General features: G+C 56.2%; 3 protein-coding genes across 3 annotated transcripts in view; 1 reads left to right on the top strand and 2 right to left on the bottom strand.

Moving 5' to 3' along the window:
• Atg4d (autophagy related 4D cysteine peptidase) overlaps window positions 1–4,642 on the top strand; it is a 7,193-nt gene extending 2,551 nt beyond the window's left edge. Inside the window, exons 5-11 of the mRNA XM_023716927.1 lie at window positions 708–1,042; window positions 1,116–1,180; window positions 1,412–1,542; window positions 3,147–3,225; window positions 3,299–3,375; window positions 3,453–3,572; window positions 4,110–4,642. Of these exons, the coding sequence (XP_023572695.1) occupies window positions 708–1,042; window positions 1,116–1,180; window positions 1,412–1,542; window positions 3,147–3,225; window positions 3,299–3,375; window positions 3,453–3,572; window positions 4,110–4,295 (993 nt within the window). The 3' untranslated portion in view covers window positions 4,296–4,642. The remainder of the gene's footprint in view (window positions 1–707; window positions 1,043–1,115; window positions 1,181–1,411; window positions 1,543–3,146; window positions 3,226–3,298; window positions 3,376–3,452; window positions 3,573–4,109) is intronic.
• An 88-nt stretch (window positions 4,643–4,730) lies between these two features.
• On the bottom strand, window positions 4,731–13,768 carry Kri1 (KRI1 homolog). Its single transcript, XM_004632997.2, has 19 exons — window positions 13,669–13,768; window positions 13,493–13,566; window positions 13,138–13,243; window positions 11,877–11,991; window positions 11,524–11,578; window positions 11,400–11,449; window positions 10,911–11,007; window positions 10,755–10,832; window positions 10,388–10,518; window positions 9,776–9,902; window positions 9,581–9,676; window positions 9,326–9,496; window positions 8,330–8,405; window positions 8,155–8,243; window positions 7,949–8,075; window positions 7,741–7,871; window positions 6,311–6,375; window positions 6,124–6,222; window positions 4,731–5,137 (listed from the first exon to the last, which is right to left on the bottom strand). Exons 1-19 carry the CDS (start codon window positions 13,760–13,762, stop codon window positions 4,759–4,761), a joined length of 2,160 nt encoding a protein of 719 aa, XP_004633054.1. The 5' UTR covers window positions 13,763–13,768; the 3' UTR covers window positions 4,731–4,758.
• Window positions 13,769–14,218: 450 nt separating this feature from the next.
• On the bottom strand, window positions 14,219–16,595 carry Cdkn2d (cyclin dependent kinase inhibitor 2D). Its single transcript, XM_004632846.2, has 3 exons — window positions 16,579–16,595; window positions 16,179–16,334; window positions 14,219–15,177 (listed from the first exon to the last, which is right to left on the bottom strand). Exons 2-3 carry the CDS (start codon window positions 16,317–16,319, stop codon window positions 14,818–14,820), a joined length of 501 nt encoding a protein of 166 aa, XP_004632903.1. The 5' UTR covers window positions 16,320–16,334; window positions 16,579–16,595; the 3' UTR covers window positions 14,219–14,817.
• Window positions 16,596–17,227: the final 632 nt, after the last annotated feature.

Raw genomic sequence — 17,227 nt, 5'->3', positions numbered from 1 at the left:
ACACACACACACACACACACACATAAATAAAATAAAATGAAGCTTCTTTGTTTTTGTTGGGTTTTTTGGTACTAGGAATTGAATTTACAACCTTGTGCTTGCAGGCGTTGTGCCGCTGACCTATATCTTTGACCCAAAATAAAAATGTTGAAGAACCGGTCAAATAGCTCAGTGGATTAAAGCCCCTACAAGCAGGCACACTTCGATTCCCCAGGCCTGCTGTGACGCCCCGGTGCTAAAATGGCAATTGAGATTGGGTGTGGTGGTGCCTGCCTGTAATCCCAGCTCTTGGGAGGCTGTAAACAGGCGGCTCACTATGAGTCTGATCTAGTACTGATACGCTGAACACGCCGTAGACCCTTCCCTGAAATACGGAAGAAAAAATGTGTTTGAGGCATGTAAAAATTATAGTTAAGTTCCAGGGATATAGCTTAACAGCGTAAGTGCCTCCCTGGCCAACACAAAGTCCTGAGTTCAATCTCTGGTACCAAAAAAACAAAGAAAAAGAAAAATGAAAATTGTAGTTAAATTTGGGTTTCTTGGGAAGGCTAGCATTTTGGGTACAATGTGAATACATGGGGCTGGGCATCGTGGCACATACTTATGATCCCAGGACCTGGGAGGCTGAGGCAGGATGATTACTACAAGTTTGAAGTCAGACTGCCCAGTAGCCAGACTCTCTCAGGAGCCAAAACTAAAAACAAAAGCATGAGTGGGAACTGACTCCTCTACACACATTAGCACTGACTGCTCTCCATCCCCCAGATTGGATGTGGGCCGAGGGTCTCGGCCTGGGCCACCCTGATCTGCCTGGCTCGGCCTCCTCTAGCCCTGGCCGAGGCCCTGCCTGCTGGATGCCCCCACGCTGGCCCCGGGGTGCCCCTGAGCTGGAGCAGGAGCTGAGGCACCGGCAGATCGTGTCCTGGTTCGCTGACCACCCCCGGGCCCCCTTTGGCCTGCACCGGCTGGTGGAGCTTGGGCAGAGCTCGGGCAAGAAGGCGGGTGACTGGTATGGGCCGTCACTGGTGGCGCACATCCTCAGGTGAGAGCCATTGCAGGGCACATGGGAGTCGCTGAGTGCCCCCAGGAGCTCAGCCTGGCTCTTGTGTCTCCAGGAAGGCCGTGGAGAGCAGCTCGGAGCTCACCCGCCTGGCCGTGTATGTTTCTCAGGACTGCACAGGTACAGTGCTGGGCAGGAATGATTGGTTTGCCACCGAGCCAATCACAGCTCACAGTCCCTGACGACCCACCCCCTCAGGGATAAAAGAAATGATACCTGGGGAGGGTCCTAGGCTAGAATTGTGGGAGGTCCAGCATTCTGCCTCTGCCTGAAACAAGTGGCCATCCCGAGGGATGCCAGGCTCCATCAATCTTGCTCTACAAACCACCTATCACGGCCCTGTCCCTGCAGTATACAAGGCGGATGTGGCACACCTGGTGGCCAGCCGGGACCCAGCAGCCGAATGGAAGTCTGTGGTCATCCTGGTGCCCGTGCGCCTGGGCGGGGAGACTCTGAACCCTGTGTACGTGCCCGGAGTGAAGGTAGGTTCGCAGGAGCGCGCTGCCTCCACCTGGGATTTCCAGCTTGCGTCAGGGTTGCGGCTTTTGTCTCCTTTGTCCTTTTGACCCCCCACCCACCCCAGTCCTGGGGTGGGACACGGGGCCTCACACTGAGCTACCCCCCAGCCCTTCTTCAGATTTTAATCTGATTTGGAACTTTTTGTCATCTTGCCTCAGCCTCCCAGAGTGCTGGGACTATAGACCTCTGCCACGCCCGCCTCAGGCAAAGACTGTCTCCTGGAAGCAGATGTTCTGGTTGTTGAATGAGCACTGATCAGCTGACGCTAGTGACCAGGGACCTGGCTCTTGGCACACCGCTGTGCTCAGCACATCCTGAGTTCAATCCCCAGCGCCAAGAAACCCTGCTTTATTTTTATTTATTTATGTTAAACCTGCTTTAAATATAAAAATTGCGGCCTGCCAAATAGCTCAGTGGAGGGGCCAGGGAAATAGCTCAGTAGAATAGTAAGCACTTGCCTGGCAGGTGCAAGGGCCTGAGTTCAACCCCTGGTTCTGCAAAAAAAAGAAAAGAAAGAAAGAAGTAAATAGCTCAGTGGATTAAAATGACTCCTTAGGCAGACACAGGGCCCAAAAATTCAATCCCCTGGCCTGCCTGCCAGCCCCGTCCCCGGGGTGTGCTGAGACAGTGATAGCGGGCGCCTATAATCCCAGCATCTGGGAGGCTGTAAACAGGCAGATCACTACGAGTCCGATCTATGGAGCGAGACCCTGTATACCCTGTCCTAAATAGAACAAATAAATAAATATAACAATGGATACCTCCCTAGTCCTCGCGCTGGAGGCTGAAGCAGGGGATTTTGAGTTTAAGGCTAGCCTGGGCTAGGTCGCCTGTGGGAAGCACTGTCTCAGCAAACCACAGACAGGAATTACACCTTTGAACCTGGTGTCTAAAGGGCAGGAATCCACCCCCCAGAGGGCCCTGGAAAGCCCCGCTGCAGAAAAAGGCAAAGCAGACGGCACTGGAGCAGACCACGGCCCAGGGGTTGGGAAACCTCAGTGGCTTCGTGCTCAGGGCAGAGCGAGTCCTCTGCTGGGCCTCCTGCCCCGCCGCTGCCACCACAGCGCCTGCCAATGGCTTCCCTCACTCCCCTGACCTTAGTGCTCCCTGTAGGTGTGTGCCGGTCCATCCTCATCCTGCTCCTCCTGGAGTGGAGCCTCCTGCCTCAGGGCCTGCACACATACTCTTTCCCCGAGAGGTCCTTGGTCCCAGCATTCCCCATCCACTCTCTGCTGAAACATCCGTGACCCTTCAGTGAGGCTTCACAAACTTTAATTGGAAACTGCAACATCCAGGCTTGCGGGACAGTGCAGTGGTGAGAGCTTGCCACGAATGCTCAAGGCCCTGAGTTCCATCCCTGGCACCATAATAAAATTAAATAGAACCTGAATCAGCATGGTGGCGCATACCTCTAAGCCTAGTACTTGGAAAGCTGAGGCAGGAGGATCACCAGGAATTCAGGGTGATGGAGAGTTCGAGGCCCGCCTGAGAGGCCTAGTGAAACTAATCTTAGTGTTTGCTGAGTGCCTGATGCCACCTGCCTCAGTTTCTACCTTCTTCCCTGCAGGAGCTCCTAAGATCTGAACTGTGTCTGGGCATCATGGGAGGCAAACCGAGGCACTCGCTGTACTTCATTGGCTACCAGGGTAGGCCCCGTCCCACCGCGCTGCCTCCCCACTCTCTCTGTCACCACCCCTGCTCATGGCTGCCCCCCTGTAGATGACTTCCTGCTCTACCTGGACCCCCACTACTGCCAGCCCGCCGTGGATGTCAGCCAGGCCGACTTCCCCCTGGAGGTATGGCAGTGTCCCCAGGGCCTGGGTGGGGAGCACGGGGGAGTCGGTCCTCTGCAGCTCCCCTCTGTCGGCCCCAGTCTTTCCACTGCACCTCTCCCCGCAAGATGGCCTTCGCCAAGATGGACCCAAGCTGCACAGTGGGCTTCTACGCAGGAAACAGGAAGGAGTTTGAGACGCTGTGCTCTGAGCTGACCAGGGTGAGTGACAGGAATGGGCAGAGGAGAGGCCTGTCCGGCAGCCTGGGGGCACAGGGTCTGGAAGCCATTAGGGTCCACATGGGCCCAGAGGTGCGGCTCGCTGGTAGAGCATGTGTGTGCCATCAGCGCGGGTGAGGCTCAGCGCTCAGGTCTCTGGCACCAAAAAGTACACGGGGAGGCTGAGGCCTGGGGATTTAGTGGCTACAGGCTGGGGAATGTAACTCAGTCCTGGGTGCAGCCCCCAGTGCCAAGAGTCCACCTCTTAGGTACCGAGAAGTGCCTAGAGGAACACTGGCCAAAGTCACTGTCTCAACATGGCAGAAAAGCTCTAGTTGGCAGCTGATGAACTGTTAGCACCATTGCTCACTTTTCATTGCTACAGAAGCTATGCAGCAGCTACAGCAAAAATCTCCGATGAATGAGTCGGGGCACATGCTTGCAGATGAGCCAGTCACTGCGAGGGAGGATGCTGACTGGCTGGCCTGGGTGGCCCATGGTGGCCAGTCCAGCTGAGCTTGCTCTCCCTCCTCCCTGCAGATCCTCAGCTCCTCCTCAGCCACAGAGCGCTACCCCATGTTCACCCTGGCCGAGGGCCATGCTCAGGACCACAGCTTGGATGACCTCTGCTCCCAGCTTCCCCAGGCAGCCACACTGCGGCTGCCTCGCCCTGGGCACCTCCTCAAGGCCAAGCGGCCAAGCTCGGAGGACTTTGTGTTTTTATAATGGAGGGAATGGGGGAAAGACGTGAGACTATTTATTTTTTTATTTATGTCACCTTGGTGTGTGTGTGGGGGGACAACTCAATGCCAGAGCTGCCAGGGTTTCTGGCTCTCCACCTCCCCACCACCCAGCAGAGATCAGTCTGGTCTCAGCTGGAGGCTGCCACCCACCAGCTGCACCCTCCTGGGCCCCCTCACAGGGCAGGGGGCAGGGCAGACACCCAGGAACCCACTCAGGGCCTGACCCAACATACTGTCGTTTGCACTGGACCGGCCGTGCCCTTCACTGTCCCCAGGCCCCTGTCTGGGGAACTGTCTGTTACCAGGGGCTAATAAAGCTGTTGAACTTGCCAGCTGTGGGGCGCCTCCAGGGGATGGTTCTCTTGGGCCCCAGTTTCCCTTGTCTAGACCAACCTGAGGCTCTACACAGTCAGTGACGCACAGGTGGAAGGAGAGTGCAGCTGCCTTCAGGAACCTGGAGATCCGCGAGCCTTGCCATCCTGGCCTCCGGGACAGCTCTTGGGTCTCTGCTGTTTCCTCCGCTGCCGGCCCAGCTGGCGGAAGTGGAGCCGCTTGGGGTTCAGACCAAATGCCTGCAGTCTCTGGCGGCTGAACTCATGGCCACCAAGTGTCACTGTGGGGCCCAGCAGCCGAGCCTTCTTGCCCCTCCTCCGTTTGTGGGGCACTGGCGTCTTGGAGGGCAGAGCGGGAGCCTCGTCTTCCTGTGCTGGGGGTTTCTCGGGCTGGGGTCGCTCCCCATGGCCTCTGTCAGGCGCCAGCAGCTGCTCCCGCGGGCCAGCTCTATCTCCCTGCAGCTCCCCAGTGGCTTCCGTAGCTGTCTCCATCCTAGGGGTGAAATGTTGGGGTTCAGGCAAGGCCAGTCGAGCTGAGCACACACACGCCCACCTAGATGAGGGATGAATGAAGGAGCAGCAACCCAGGGCTTAACTGGGTGCAGACCAAGGCCTGACAAGCCAAGTTTTTCCTTCAGACCTAGGGCCAGACTGGTATTGATTTTGGTATTTATGCTATTCCAAACTCAGCACAGGAACCACTCTTTAGCTTCGATTAGCTCTGGGCTTCTGTTACCTTTGCTGTACAGACAGAATGATCATTACAGCAGCTATGCCTGCAGGGCATCTTTTGGGGGGGGGGCGGTTACTGGGTTTGAACCCAAGGCTACACATGCTAAGCATGTGGTCCATTCTACATGTTTGCAGTTTTATTGAGGCGAGGTCTTTTGCCATGACTTCAGACTAGCCTTGCAGTTGGGATCTTCCTGCCTCAGCCTAACCAGTACTGAGATCACAGGCATTTGCCAACATGGCTGGCATTCCTTTTTTTTTTTTTGGTGGAACCGGGGATTGAACTCAGGTCCTTGCACTTGCCAGGGAAGTGTTTATTCCACTGAGCCATCTCCCCAGCCCTGGCATTCCTATTTGATATTTGTACAGGGTTTCACTCTGCAGCTCGGACCCATAGTGATCCTCCTGTTTTCAGTCCCCCCAGTGCTGGGATTACAGGCGTGCACCACACCTGGACTCAGTGGCCCCTGTTCAGCCCACCTGGGGGCAGGGCCGGTACGGCATGTGGTGCCTGGGATTGAACCCCGGTCCCTGCACTTGCCAAAGCACGCCTGCTTGGTTTTTAAGCAATCAGGTGAATTAACTCAATCCTGAATAACCTGATGAGATATGAGGCAGAAAGGTATGGAAGTCCATCTTATAAAGGAGGGAGAGAGTTAGTGTCTTAGTTGTGGGCCACAGCTGAGGCCCAGCTGGGAAAGAAAACCCCAGCCTTGGAGAGGGCCATCCCATTCTAGGGGTGCTTACTCCTCTGGGCAGAGTGACTGGAAGATCTGCCGCTTCTTCTGGAAGTTCCGGGCCTTCTGGCTGTAGGCCCGCTTGTCCTGCAGCTCCTCCTGCTCTGACCTGCAGGTGCGGGGGCCACCTGTGACCAGATGCTCTGGGGACACACGGCTCACGGCTCCCCCGCCCCACCTGCCCCACAACCTGTCACCTGTACATGCAGGTCTTCTTCAGGGAACACCAGCGGTTCAGCTCCTTGTCGTCAGCAGCCAGGATCTGGGGGGGGGGGGGGCGCTGGGCTAAGCCTGTGTCACCTCCATTATCAGCACAGGGCCACCCTGGCGCCACCCAGGGTAACAATCATGGGAGAAATGATTTCTGCACGGGTCTCTTGGGTTTTGGTGGGGGAATCAGAGGGGGGAAGGAGCTAGGGTGGTGACATTAATTCCCTTCACAGGGCCAGGAAGCTGGCTGATGTTGGCTCTGTCAGGCCCAAGGGGCTTTGGTCCCCACCTGCCAGCCACCACTGTCCTCGGAGCCTCAAGACAGAGTAGTGATCTTGTATTTGCTTGTTTGGTTTTGTTGTTTTGACACAGGGTCTTCCTGTGGAGTCCAGGCTGACCTTGAACTTCACAGCGATCCTCCTGCCTCAACCTCCCCAAGAGCTAAGGTGACAGGTGTATGTCACCACATCCAGCTCCCAGCAACTCTTTTTTTTTTTGTGGAACCAGGGATTGAGCTCAGGCCCTTGCACTTCCCAGGGAAGTGCTTATTCCACTGAGCCATCTCCCCGGCCCATTCCCAGCAACTCTTAATGCCCACTCTGCTGCTGACAGGAATAAAATTAGTTATTTAGAGTGGCTGAGGTTGTGATATGGGGGTAAAAAATGCAAAAACAACTAAAAAATACTCAAAGCTTGGTGTGGGACACGTACCTTTAACCCCAGCACTCAGGAGCTGAGGCAGGAGGACCACTAAGTTTGGGACCAACCTGGACTCTACAGAAGCTTTTTTTTTTATTTTTGGCGGAACCAGGGATTGAATTCAGGGCTTTACGCTTGCCAGGGAAGTGCTTATTCTACTGAGCCATCTCCCCGGCTCTCTACAGAAGCTTAAGTTCAGCCTAAACTACACTGTAAGAGCTTGTCTTAAAAAGAGAAAAAATTCAAAGTCCCAGCTACTTGGGAGGTGAAACAGGAGGATGAAATGTTCAAGAACAGCCTGAACAACTTAGTGAAAAATGACAAAATAAACTCTAATGTAATATTTATGGGCACATGGAACCGGACGCCTTCAGATGCACAGCAGTCGCTCTGCCACTGATCTACATTATGTTGGTTTGTTAATAGGAATTGAACTCGGGATCCTCCCGCATCAGCTTCCAGTACTAGTGTATCATTCACTTTTTGAGACAGGGTCTCACTATGCAGCTCAGGCTGGCCTTGAGGTCACTTTGTAGCCCAGACTGGCCTTGAACTCAGTGATCCCCCTGCCTCAGCCTCCCAGAGTGCTGGGATTATAGGAGAGTGCTGGGAGTACAGGCGTGCACCACCACACCCGGCTATCATTTTCGTAATGAGGAAATCGGTCAGTGTTGTGGCATCTCTGGGCTCAAGTGTCCCCATCACCTGAGGGCCGAACCTCCTCAGTGCTGAGCCCGAAGTCACAGGGTAGCACTCTGCGGTACTTGAAGCGACAGGGCAAGTCATCGATGATGTCCTCGTAGTCCAGCCGGTAGTACTCATCCAGGTACTCCTCAAAGGTCTTGTCCCCTGCGTGGGGAGCAGGGAGTCAGGCTGCTGGGCACAGACCCCAGCGGGCCCCAGCACCCTTGCAGCCCGCGCCTCACCAGGACTGAACACAGGCTTTTCTTGGCCCACGGCCTCGGCGAAGGGTGACTTGCGCTTCTTCTTGCCTGTGGAGGGGGCCTCACGCCGCTTCTTCCGGGGCTGGCTGGGGTCATAGTCAGCATCCATCTGTGGGACAGCAGGTCAGGCCAGTCTGCAGCATGGCTCCAGGGCCCCAGGCGTCCCCTACCCCACCTGTGGCACCTACGTTGAAGTCGGGGTCCTCACAATGTGGCTCCTGCTGGCTCCACACGCTGTCCTGCTTGGGACCGCCCCACATGTCCCAGTTCCAGTCCTCTGGGTCCAGAGGGCAAGGACAGGCGGAGTCAGCGTGGGACCCCATCTAGCACCCCCACCCCAGTCTCCTGTGCCACAGCTGTCACCTTCAAGGCCGTCCTCTTCCTCAAACTGCGGCTTCTCCTCCTCTGCGGCACCATAGAAGTCATCGCCCAAGCACTTCTGCAGGTGGGGCTGGGGGTCAGGGCTGGGCCGCCCACACCTCGCAACCCCGACAGTGGTCACTCCTGAACCCTGGGTAGCTCCCCAGTGTCCTGCAGGACCTTATGTGGTGAGGCAAGCGCTCTGCCAGCTGGACTCCCCACACTCAAATGCACAATTTGGACTTTTTTTTTTTTTTTTGGTTTTGAAACAGGGTCTCCCTGTGCAGTTCGGCCAGGCCTGAAACTCACTGTGTAGCCCAGGATGGCCCCAAACACACGGCAATCTTGCTTTAGCCTCTCAAGTGCTGGAATAAACAGGCGTGCAACACTATGCCCAGCATCAAATGCGAATTTTAAAAAGTTCTTTTTGAGGGGCCGGGGAGATGGCTCAGTAGAATAAGCGCTTTCCTGGCAAGTGCAAAGGCCTGAGTTCAATCCCCCATTCCGCAAAAAAAGAAAAAAAAAGTTCTTTTTGTTCTGTAAGACAGGGTCTCACTAGGCACGCTGGGCTGGCCTTAAACTCATGGCGAGGGCCAGGGAGATAGTTCAGTAGAGTAAGTGCTTGCCTGGCAAGTGCAAGGGCCTGAGTTCAATCCCCGGTTCCAAAAAAAAAAAAACCAAACCAACTCATGGCAATCCTCCTGCATCAGCCTACCAAACACTGAGATTTTAAGTGTGGGCCACCATGCCCAGCCTTGCCTGACAATATTTCCTATTAGCAGGACGAAAACCCCATTGCAGGTGAAGGACCCTCTAGTCCTTCAGCACTTACCAACTATCCTTTTGTGTGACTTCCTCCCCCTTTAGCCTTGCCATACCCCTTGGGGTAGCTGCTGCTCTGAGCCTACTTTGGAGGCAGGGCAAGAGGCTCAGGGAGGGTGTTTCAGGCCACACAGCCCAAAGTGACCCCGAGGGAGAGCTGACTCCCAAGGGCCGCACCTGCATCAGCTGCTCATGCTGGGCAGGGTCGAAGTCACCCTCGAGGTCCTGCTCCTCCAGGCCCAGCGTCTCATTGCCTGTGACCTGCCGCAGCCTCTCCAGCTTTGCCAGAATCTCCTTCCTCTTCAGGTTCTTCAGCTGCTTCAGCTCCTCCCGCTTCTTGGCCTTCTCCTGTGTGCAGAGAAGGAGGCCCTGAGCCTCCCTGACCCCCTGGCAGGCTGGGGGTCCCCCACCCACAGGACCCCCAAAACTTACTCTCTTCTTCCGCTCCCTGGTCTCCTCCCTCTTCTCCTTCCTGCGCTCATCTCGGCGGCGCACGGAGGACGCAATACTGCGTGGGTAGGTCTTGACCTGGGGGCAAAGGGGGACAGAAGGGCCACCACGATCATCCAGGACTCTGCGGGCCTGGACCCCAGGGTGCCGGTCCTCCCTGCCCGAGAGACCACACACCGAGGCCGCATCTGGCTCCTCGAAGCGGAAGTTGTACTTGTGCTCAAAGTCTTCCTGCTTCTTCAGGAATAGCTCTCCCTCGTCTGAGGAGTCATCGACAGCCAGCTGGACTGGGGGGCCAGGGACCCTGGAGGACAAGACGGGGTTGCTGGGCTGGAAAGCTCAGGCTACTCATCTGGGTAGCTGGGTACCGAGCATCTGAGGCAGGATCCCTTATCTCACTATGTAGCCCAGGTTGGCATCAAACTCCTAAAAGATCCTCCTGCCTCAGCCTCCTGAGGGCTAGGATGACAGGTGTGTGCCACTATGCCCGGTCCTAGTCCCTTTTTACTTATATATTTTTTGACTTTACATTTGAGACAGGACATTACAAAGTTGCCCAAAATTGGGCTCAAATTTAGGATTCCAACCCTCCTGCCTCAGCCTCCCAGAGTAATGAGATTATGGGCATGTGTCACTGAACCTTCCATGCTCTCATTTAATCCCATTAGAATCCAAGTGATGCTGCTCATTTTATAAAGAGGGAAACTGAGTCACAGTTTCTAGCCTGGGTCCACTACTGCGGCCTATACTAACGAGCACCAGAGGTATGGCCACGGGAACAACGCTCACCCTTCCTCCTCCTCTTCCTCCTCCTCCTCCTCGTCGCCCTCCTCTTCATAACGCTTGTTAAGGATATAGTCACGCAGAAACTGCTCCCCTTCATCCAGGTCTGGGTTGTCCCAATATTCTTTGAGGTGCATCTAAAGAGGTGAGGGGGTGACAGGACTCAGGTCATGGACAGAGACAGGGAAGAAGGGCAGGTGTGACGACCAAATGCCCTTTAGCTTCACAGCCGGCCGGCCAGCCTTAAGCTTGAGATCCTCCTGCCTCAGCCTCCCAAGTGCTGAAGTTACAGACAGGTCACTTTCTGGGGAAAGGTTGAATGGAAACACAGTAAGTGCTTAGAGAGACATCGAAGGTACTTGGGAGAACTCACCAGTTCCTTCAGTGACTCGGGGTTCTGAATCTCCTTCTGTCCTTTCAGCCACTCCACGTAGTCTGTGTCCTCCTGGGCCTGGGGAAGGCCAGGACTCAGGTGTGGGGATCCTGGCCCCCACACCCAACCCCGGGGGCAGCCCAGCTCAGCGCCCACCTGCTCTTCCTGGGTCTTCCTGTGCTTCTGCAGCAAGCCTGAGCCACCTTCTCCGGCACTGTCCTCAGACTCGCTGTCCTCCATGAATGGCCGGAAGCTGCCATGACAAAAAATTCTTCAGGAACCTGAGGCTGGCGTTGCCAGCAGCCAAGATGAGCTCTGTTTATGGAGCTGTCCTCACAAGAGACTGAGGAAGCACTGTGACATTATTTGCTTTTCTTTTTCTTTTTCTTGGTACTAGAGACGGAACCCAGGAACTCCTCAACAGGTTATACCTCCTGGCCTTTTTAATCTTAAGACAGAGTCTTACTAAGCTCTGCAGGTGAGACCTGAACTGAGTCTCCTATCTCAGCCTCCTGAAACACACCACCATGCCCCACTGGGCTGTGACAGCAAAGACACTGCTTAACAGACAAGGGAGCTGAGGCACAGAGAGCAAGCGGCCCCAGCTCAGCTCCTGCCCCGAAGCTGCCCCCCAGCCAGGCTCACCTCTCCCGGAGCTGCTTCTGTTCCTCCACATAACTCTGGGACGAGGTTTGCTGTGGACAAAGGAATGATGTGGGCCTCAAGCCGCCCCAGGGTCCTGGAGCCCCCCATCCTTCCCCCCACCCACCTGGAGTCTCTGGTCAGCGCTCTCCCCATCTGAGTTCTCCTCATCAACATATTTGCTGTGTGGAGAAAGAGGGGAGCTTTAGAACACAGTAGCTCAGGCTACAATAGCTTGACTTTAGAAGGAGTTTATTGGGAATGAAATCCACTTCCAACTTAACATTTCCAATGTACAGTGGGGTTCTCGGGAGGAAGCTGTCTGTGTGCTTCTGGTGGCTTCCTGGCCCATGAGGTGGGGAGCTGGTACAGGCCTCTAGGGGCACCCACGGGAATGCGTATGGGGTCCCGTCAGTTCTGTAGGCTCCTCCCACCTCTACGCAGGCCCCGCCCCTGGGTGCTGGGCAGGCTCTTCCTCACCCGCCCTTCTCCAAGATGACCTTCCTCTCATAGTCTTTCAAGTACATAGGCCATACTTTCTTCTGCTTCCCAGAGGCTGCCGGTCCCTGCTCGCTCTCTGAAGACGAGGATGATACTGTGGACCCAGGAGGACACAGTTGCCATCAACCACAGCTCCCCACGTCTTCCCCTGGTGGAGACGCATGCGAGACAGGGCCAGGTGGAGGACCCCCATCCCATCTACCACTTCCTGCTGCAAGATGGGGAGGGGCTGGCTGCTGGGATCCTCCAGCCCGGACCTTAAGCTTCAAACCACACCTGAGGTCCATCCTCAGCCCTGCCCCTTTTATTCTGAGATGGAACCTGGCTAAATCGCTGGCCTTGAACTTGAGCTCATCCTGCCTCAGACAAAGCCCAGATCCCAGGTGTGCCCAGCCATGCCCAGCCTGCTAAGCAATATATATATATATATATATATATATATATATAAATTTTAGGGAACGGTCTACAGGGTGTTCAGGGTCTCATAGATCAGACTCGTAGTGATCCGCCTGTTTACAGCCTCCCAAGAACTGGGATTACAGGGGCGTGCCACCTAGCTCAGTCTCAGTCGCCAGTCTCAGTGCGCCCCAGGGGTGGGGCCGGCACAGCAGGCCTGAGGCTCGAACCCTGGCCCCTGCGCCTGCTTGCAAGTGCTTTAATTCGCTGAGCTATTTGGCTGGCCCCTAAGCACTATTTTTTGAGACAGGGTCTCACTATATCGCCCTGAGTTACCTTGAATTTGCAATGATTATCTTGCCTCAGCCTCCTAAGTGCTGGGATTACAGGCATCCACCACCACCTCCCCGAGCTTGCTAAACACTTTTCCCATAAAACAACTGCCAGGGGGGGCCTGCCCCTTAGCTCAGTTCTTTAAGTGGCTGCTTCAACAAAGCAGTCAGGCTCAGGTTGCTGTGGTTCGATCCCCACAACACAAGACAGCCAGTCATGCCTTGAAGGCATTCGGCACAAAAAAAAAAAAAAAAAACACTTCTAAAACAACTGCGAGGGGGGCTGGTGAGATGGCTCAGTGGTCTAAGGCACCTACTTGGAACAAGCTTGGCAAAGCACAGGGACCACGGTTCGATCCCCCAGCACCACATGCCAGCCAGCCCGCCCCCTGGTGGACTGAGTTGGCCACACACACACACACACACACACACACATATAAATAAATAAATAAAAATTAAAAAAAAAAATAAAACAACTGCGAGGGCAATGAGAAGGGTGCTCTCCACGGTACCTGTTCTCTGATAGAAGGTAGCATCTTTCTGATAAATGCGGGGGTCTTTCTTTTTCAACAAGGACAGTGTCCTGTAAAAGTCGCGCTCCTGCTGGGGGTCAAATTCCTAGAGCAGGAAAAGAGGTGGAACAAACCTCAGAAGGGAGGTGAGAACTACCTGGGTGGGAACAGGCAGCGTGCACCAGGGACGGGTGGCCCCGACGGCGTGGGGATCAGGCGGAGGGAGGACATGTGTCATAGGAAGGTCTAGCGGGGGGAGGGGTGGTCAAACGCAGCAAAGCCGGCGGGGCTTGGGGTCTGGGGCCGGGAGGTTTGGACTCCTGGCCAGGTCTAGGACCTGGACAGGAATTCGCACCACGCATTCCTCGCTGGAGTCAGACTCAGAGCTAGAGTCGCCGCCGCCGTCCCGGTCCCCATAGCGATCCTTCACTGTGGGGCATAGAAGAAATTTCCCCCGAGTCAGATCAGGGGGACTGATCAGACCCCTCCAACTTCCTGACCACACTCTTCGCGCATGCGCCCCACACTCACGCCGCTGCAGCTCCTCGCGTTCCCGGTAGCGGCCGTACCGCGCCGCAAAAGCCTTGTTCACCCGCAGAGGAGACTGCCCGCGCGGTTCCGGCATGGCGACGGAGACTCACTGCGCATGCTCGTGATGGGTACCGCCCCCTGGAGGCGGGGCTTCTCCAGTCCCGCCCACCTCGGGTTTTAAAAAGGGCAGGGACGCTCGAGAGTAGTTTAACCCCACCCCTGGCCCTTCCGGGATTGCGCTCACTTGTCGCCCAAGTCCCCGCCCTTGGGACACGCCCCTGCGGGGAAGGCCGCAGCCACCGCACACCGCCCCCACCCTTGGGGCTCACGGCGCACAGCTGACATCTGGGGGCCCTTTCTCCACTCGCGGTTTCCTGCCTCCCTTCCGTTCCGACAACGCCAACCGCTGCTCCACCCAGCTTACTGGCCCTGTGCCCTGGGAATGACCAGTCTGTCCCCTTCCCCCACAGCATCCACAGTCTTCGACCCCCCCCCCCGGGGCCAGGACGCCCGATGTCTCATGCCATACTCATAAATAAAAAGCCATTCGCACTGTGAACATACGTAAGTCTTAATTTAATGGGTAAAAACATTAAATTATCACACACACAACAATTTTTCCATAAAGCTTAATAAATAGAATCTCTTTCTTCAGTGCTGTACAAGAGATCGGAGAACAAGCTTCCAACAAAATATGAATGAACTCATGTTACCCTTTGATTAACCAAAACGCTTCCCCCTCCCCCCATGCTCAAAGCTGGGCACACACGCTGGGACTTTGAGCACAGCCGGCCAAGGTCACCAGATTCCAGAAGCCCTAGCGGTGATGACCTCATTCTGGGGCTGGGGCTTTAAACCCTCCGCCCTCGGGTCTCTCCTGCAGCCCCAGGAGCCCGGGATGCTGAAGAAACTAAACCGTTTAGGTGGCTGTTGCCTATAGGAGTCCTTCTCTGTCCAACACACCAAATGGTGAGAAAACGAATGAGAAACGTCCCCCAAACACACACACTCCAGAAATCAACACCAATAAGCCACAAATTGGTTCTCCTCCCTTCTCCAGTGGGCAGGAGCAGCAAGGAGAGGAGTTTCTTCTCTCCTCTTCTGACAGATAAACCCACAGGGTTCTCTGGTTGTAGTAGGTGTCCCGTGTCACAGCGGGATCACCTTGTGCCCCTGCAGGATGTCCATGAGGTCCTGAGCCCCCCTCTGCTGTGCCAGTTCCAGGGGTGTGAGCCCCGCGGCGTCCCTGTGATGGAGGTCAGACTCTGGAGCCAGGAAGCTGACCACCGCAGCGTGGCCCTCCCGCACCGCTAGGTGGATGGGCAGCGCCCCATTGCCATCTGGTGCATTGACATCAGCGCCATGCTCCACAAGGACCTTCAGGGTGTCCAGGAATCCAGTGCGGGCTGCATCATGGAGCGGGCTGGTGCCGGAGGCATCCTGGACGTTAGGACTGGCACCTTGTTTCAGGAGCTCTCGGGCGATGGCAAGGCTGCCAAACATCATCACCTGTGTAGGCACAGAGGATCAGCGAGTCCCAAGAAGAAGGGCCCAGAAAAAGAGCTCACTGGAGGAACAAGGGTCTCCAAAAAGAGGGATCTACTGGGAATAGAGAACACTACAGAAGGGGTCACCTTTGGGGACACCCAGGGAACAGGAGCCCCTGTTAGGCCACTACAGATCTGAGCAAACAAGTTTTGGCCTAGAAATCTCCAAGAAGCTGGTCACTCCTGCAAAATTACTTCAAGACTCTAACCCAGAAAATAAGTCCTATGAAAATTTTCAAGGAACGGAAACCATCCCTTAGCCCCAGATATGGGAAATCACCAGGAGAAAATCTGAACGCTATCCCAGAATATGAGCCTCCTCAGACCGAGAGCTGCCCCCAAAGAACCTGACAGTCCTCTCCGGGAAAAGGAGACGCTTGGGGAATTTGAAACTCCTTTCTCCACGGAAAAACTCCTTCCAGTACCTAAGGAGGTGCTCCTTAGGACACCTGCCCACCGCCCCCCTGTAAACCTCACTCCCCCAGGGAGCAGGGGCCGCATAGCATAAAGACGCTTTTCCAATCACTGGGGCCCTTAGAAGATACCATGAATCTGCTCAACCCCCAGGAATGACGACTTCTCCCATGGAACTCTTTAGCCCAGAAATTGGGGTCTTCCCTAAGGTAGACAGGAATGGCCCCTAGAGGGATCAGAATTCCCCTGGGAGCTGTCCTTGCGAAAATGGGACCCAGAAAATCGAGCCCTCCCTCTCCCCGTCGCCTTAAAACTCTTACCAACGAGGGGGTATCCAAACCTTTCCTGGGAAAATTAATTCCCCCAAGGCAGAGAACGACAATCTGCAGAGGACGAAAAGCAGCGCTCCCCTCCCCCACCCGGCCTCCCCACCACCACCCCGCCTTAGGAAAGAGCGTCTTGAGGGACCACAGGCGCCCCCGAAGAGGAGGCCCGGTGCCCACGGAGTCGGCACGGGGGCCGGGGCAGGTGCCCCGCGCGCCCGCTCACCTGCAGTGCCGTCTTGCCGAAGCGGTTCAAGGAGTCTGGGTGCACGAGCTCGCGGTGCAGCAGGCGGCGTACCTCCTGCGCGTCACCCCGGGCCGCAGCCCCACTCAGCCGGTCGCCGGCGCGGACCTCCTCCAGCAGCATGGTGACGCGAGTGGCCTGCGGAGCCCCGGGCCCGCCCAGGAGCAGTAAGTGCGTGCAGGGGGTCCGGCCCGAGCCCCCCCCTCTGCCCCGCCTGGCCCGCGCTCCACTGCGACCCCACTCCCCCCGCGACCCCCGCGTTCACAGCCGGCTCCTCCTCCTGTCACCCAGGCCAGCTGGGAGAGGGGCCGCCCAACCGTCGGTCGCAGGCCAGGCTCTGCCTGTCACCCGCCCCTTGGGGGCCGGGTCTCCCCCGACTCACCCTCCCTCCTCCTCCACGGGCGGGGTCTGTTCTGAGCCTGCGCAGCCGCCGCCTGGGAGTCAGCCTCCAGGGGGCGGAGCCAGCGCGCCTGCGGCCACGCCCCCGATTTGTTTTCTTACAAACTCTGCCACATTGTAGCGGCGCCCGCTGCCCAGCGAGCGACCTTATATTGCCCTGCCCACAAAGTCGGCACCAGCCAATGTGTGCACGTTGCTGAGGAGGTTTCGCTCGCTCTCATGGGCGTTGCCGCTCCTGATTGGACAGAACGCGGCCACCCGCGGATCATCCGCAATGGCGGGGTTTTCGGTTTTCAAACCCGTCGGGTGGGCGGGAAACAGAGAGGGTTTAACTGACCCGCGGGAGAAAGGTCAGGCATCTGGGTTGCGCGGGCTACTCTGGGATTTCGGCGTCTCCTGGGGGAAAGGGGCAGGGCTGGGGCCTCTCAGGGTTGTTATTCATTCGCCCTAGGAACACTTATTAGCCCTTAGGATGCGCTCAGCACCATGCGCGTTGTCGTTCATTCCCCCTTGTGCCCCAGAAGCGCCCAGGGACGCTCAGGAGCGCACATCCAGGGGGCGAGGTCAGTTAGATGGCGTTAAGCGCCACAGGAATAGGGAAGTGGAGATGCATAATAAAGGAATCGAACTCT

This window comes from Octodon degus, unplaced genomic scaffold (assembly GCF_000260255.1).
Source record: "Octodon degus isolate 3935 unplaced genomic scaffold, OctDeg1.0 scaffold00050, whole genome shotgun sequence".
NCBI lineage: Eukaryota > Metazoa > Chordata > Mammalia > Rodentia > Octodontidae > Octodon > Octodon degus.
This window is presented reverse-complemented; position numbering and strand designations above follow the sequence as displayed.

Bases quoted from the DNA above. Each gene is read 5' to 3' on its own strand.
- Kri1 (XM_004632997.2), bottom strand. From the start codon at position 13,762: ATGCCGGAACCGCGCGGGCAGTCTCCTCTGCGGGTGAACAAGGCTTTT. The intron at 11,008-11,399 runs GTGAGCCTGGCT...TTGTCATGGCAG, and splicing joins CAGAAGCAGCTCCGGGAGAG to CTTCCGGCCATTCATGGAGG. The intron at 7,872-7,948 runs GTGAGGCGCGGG...CTCCCCACGCAG, and splicing joins AAAGCCTGTGTTCAGTCCTG to GGGACAAGACCTTTGAGGAG.
- Cdkn2d (XM_004632846.2), bottom strand. From the start codon at position 16,319: ATGCTGCTGGAGGAGGTCCGCGCCGGCGACCGGCTGAGTGGGGCTGCG. The intron at 15,178-16,178 runs GTGAGCGGGCGC...GTGCCTACACAG, and splicing joins TCGGCAAGACGGCACTGCAG to GTGATGATGTTTGGCAGCCT.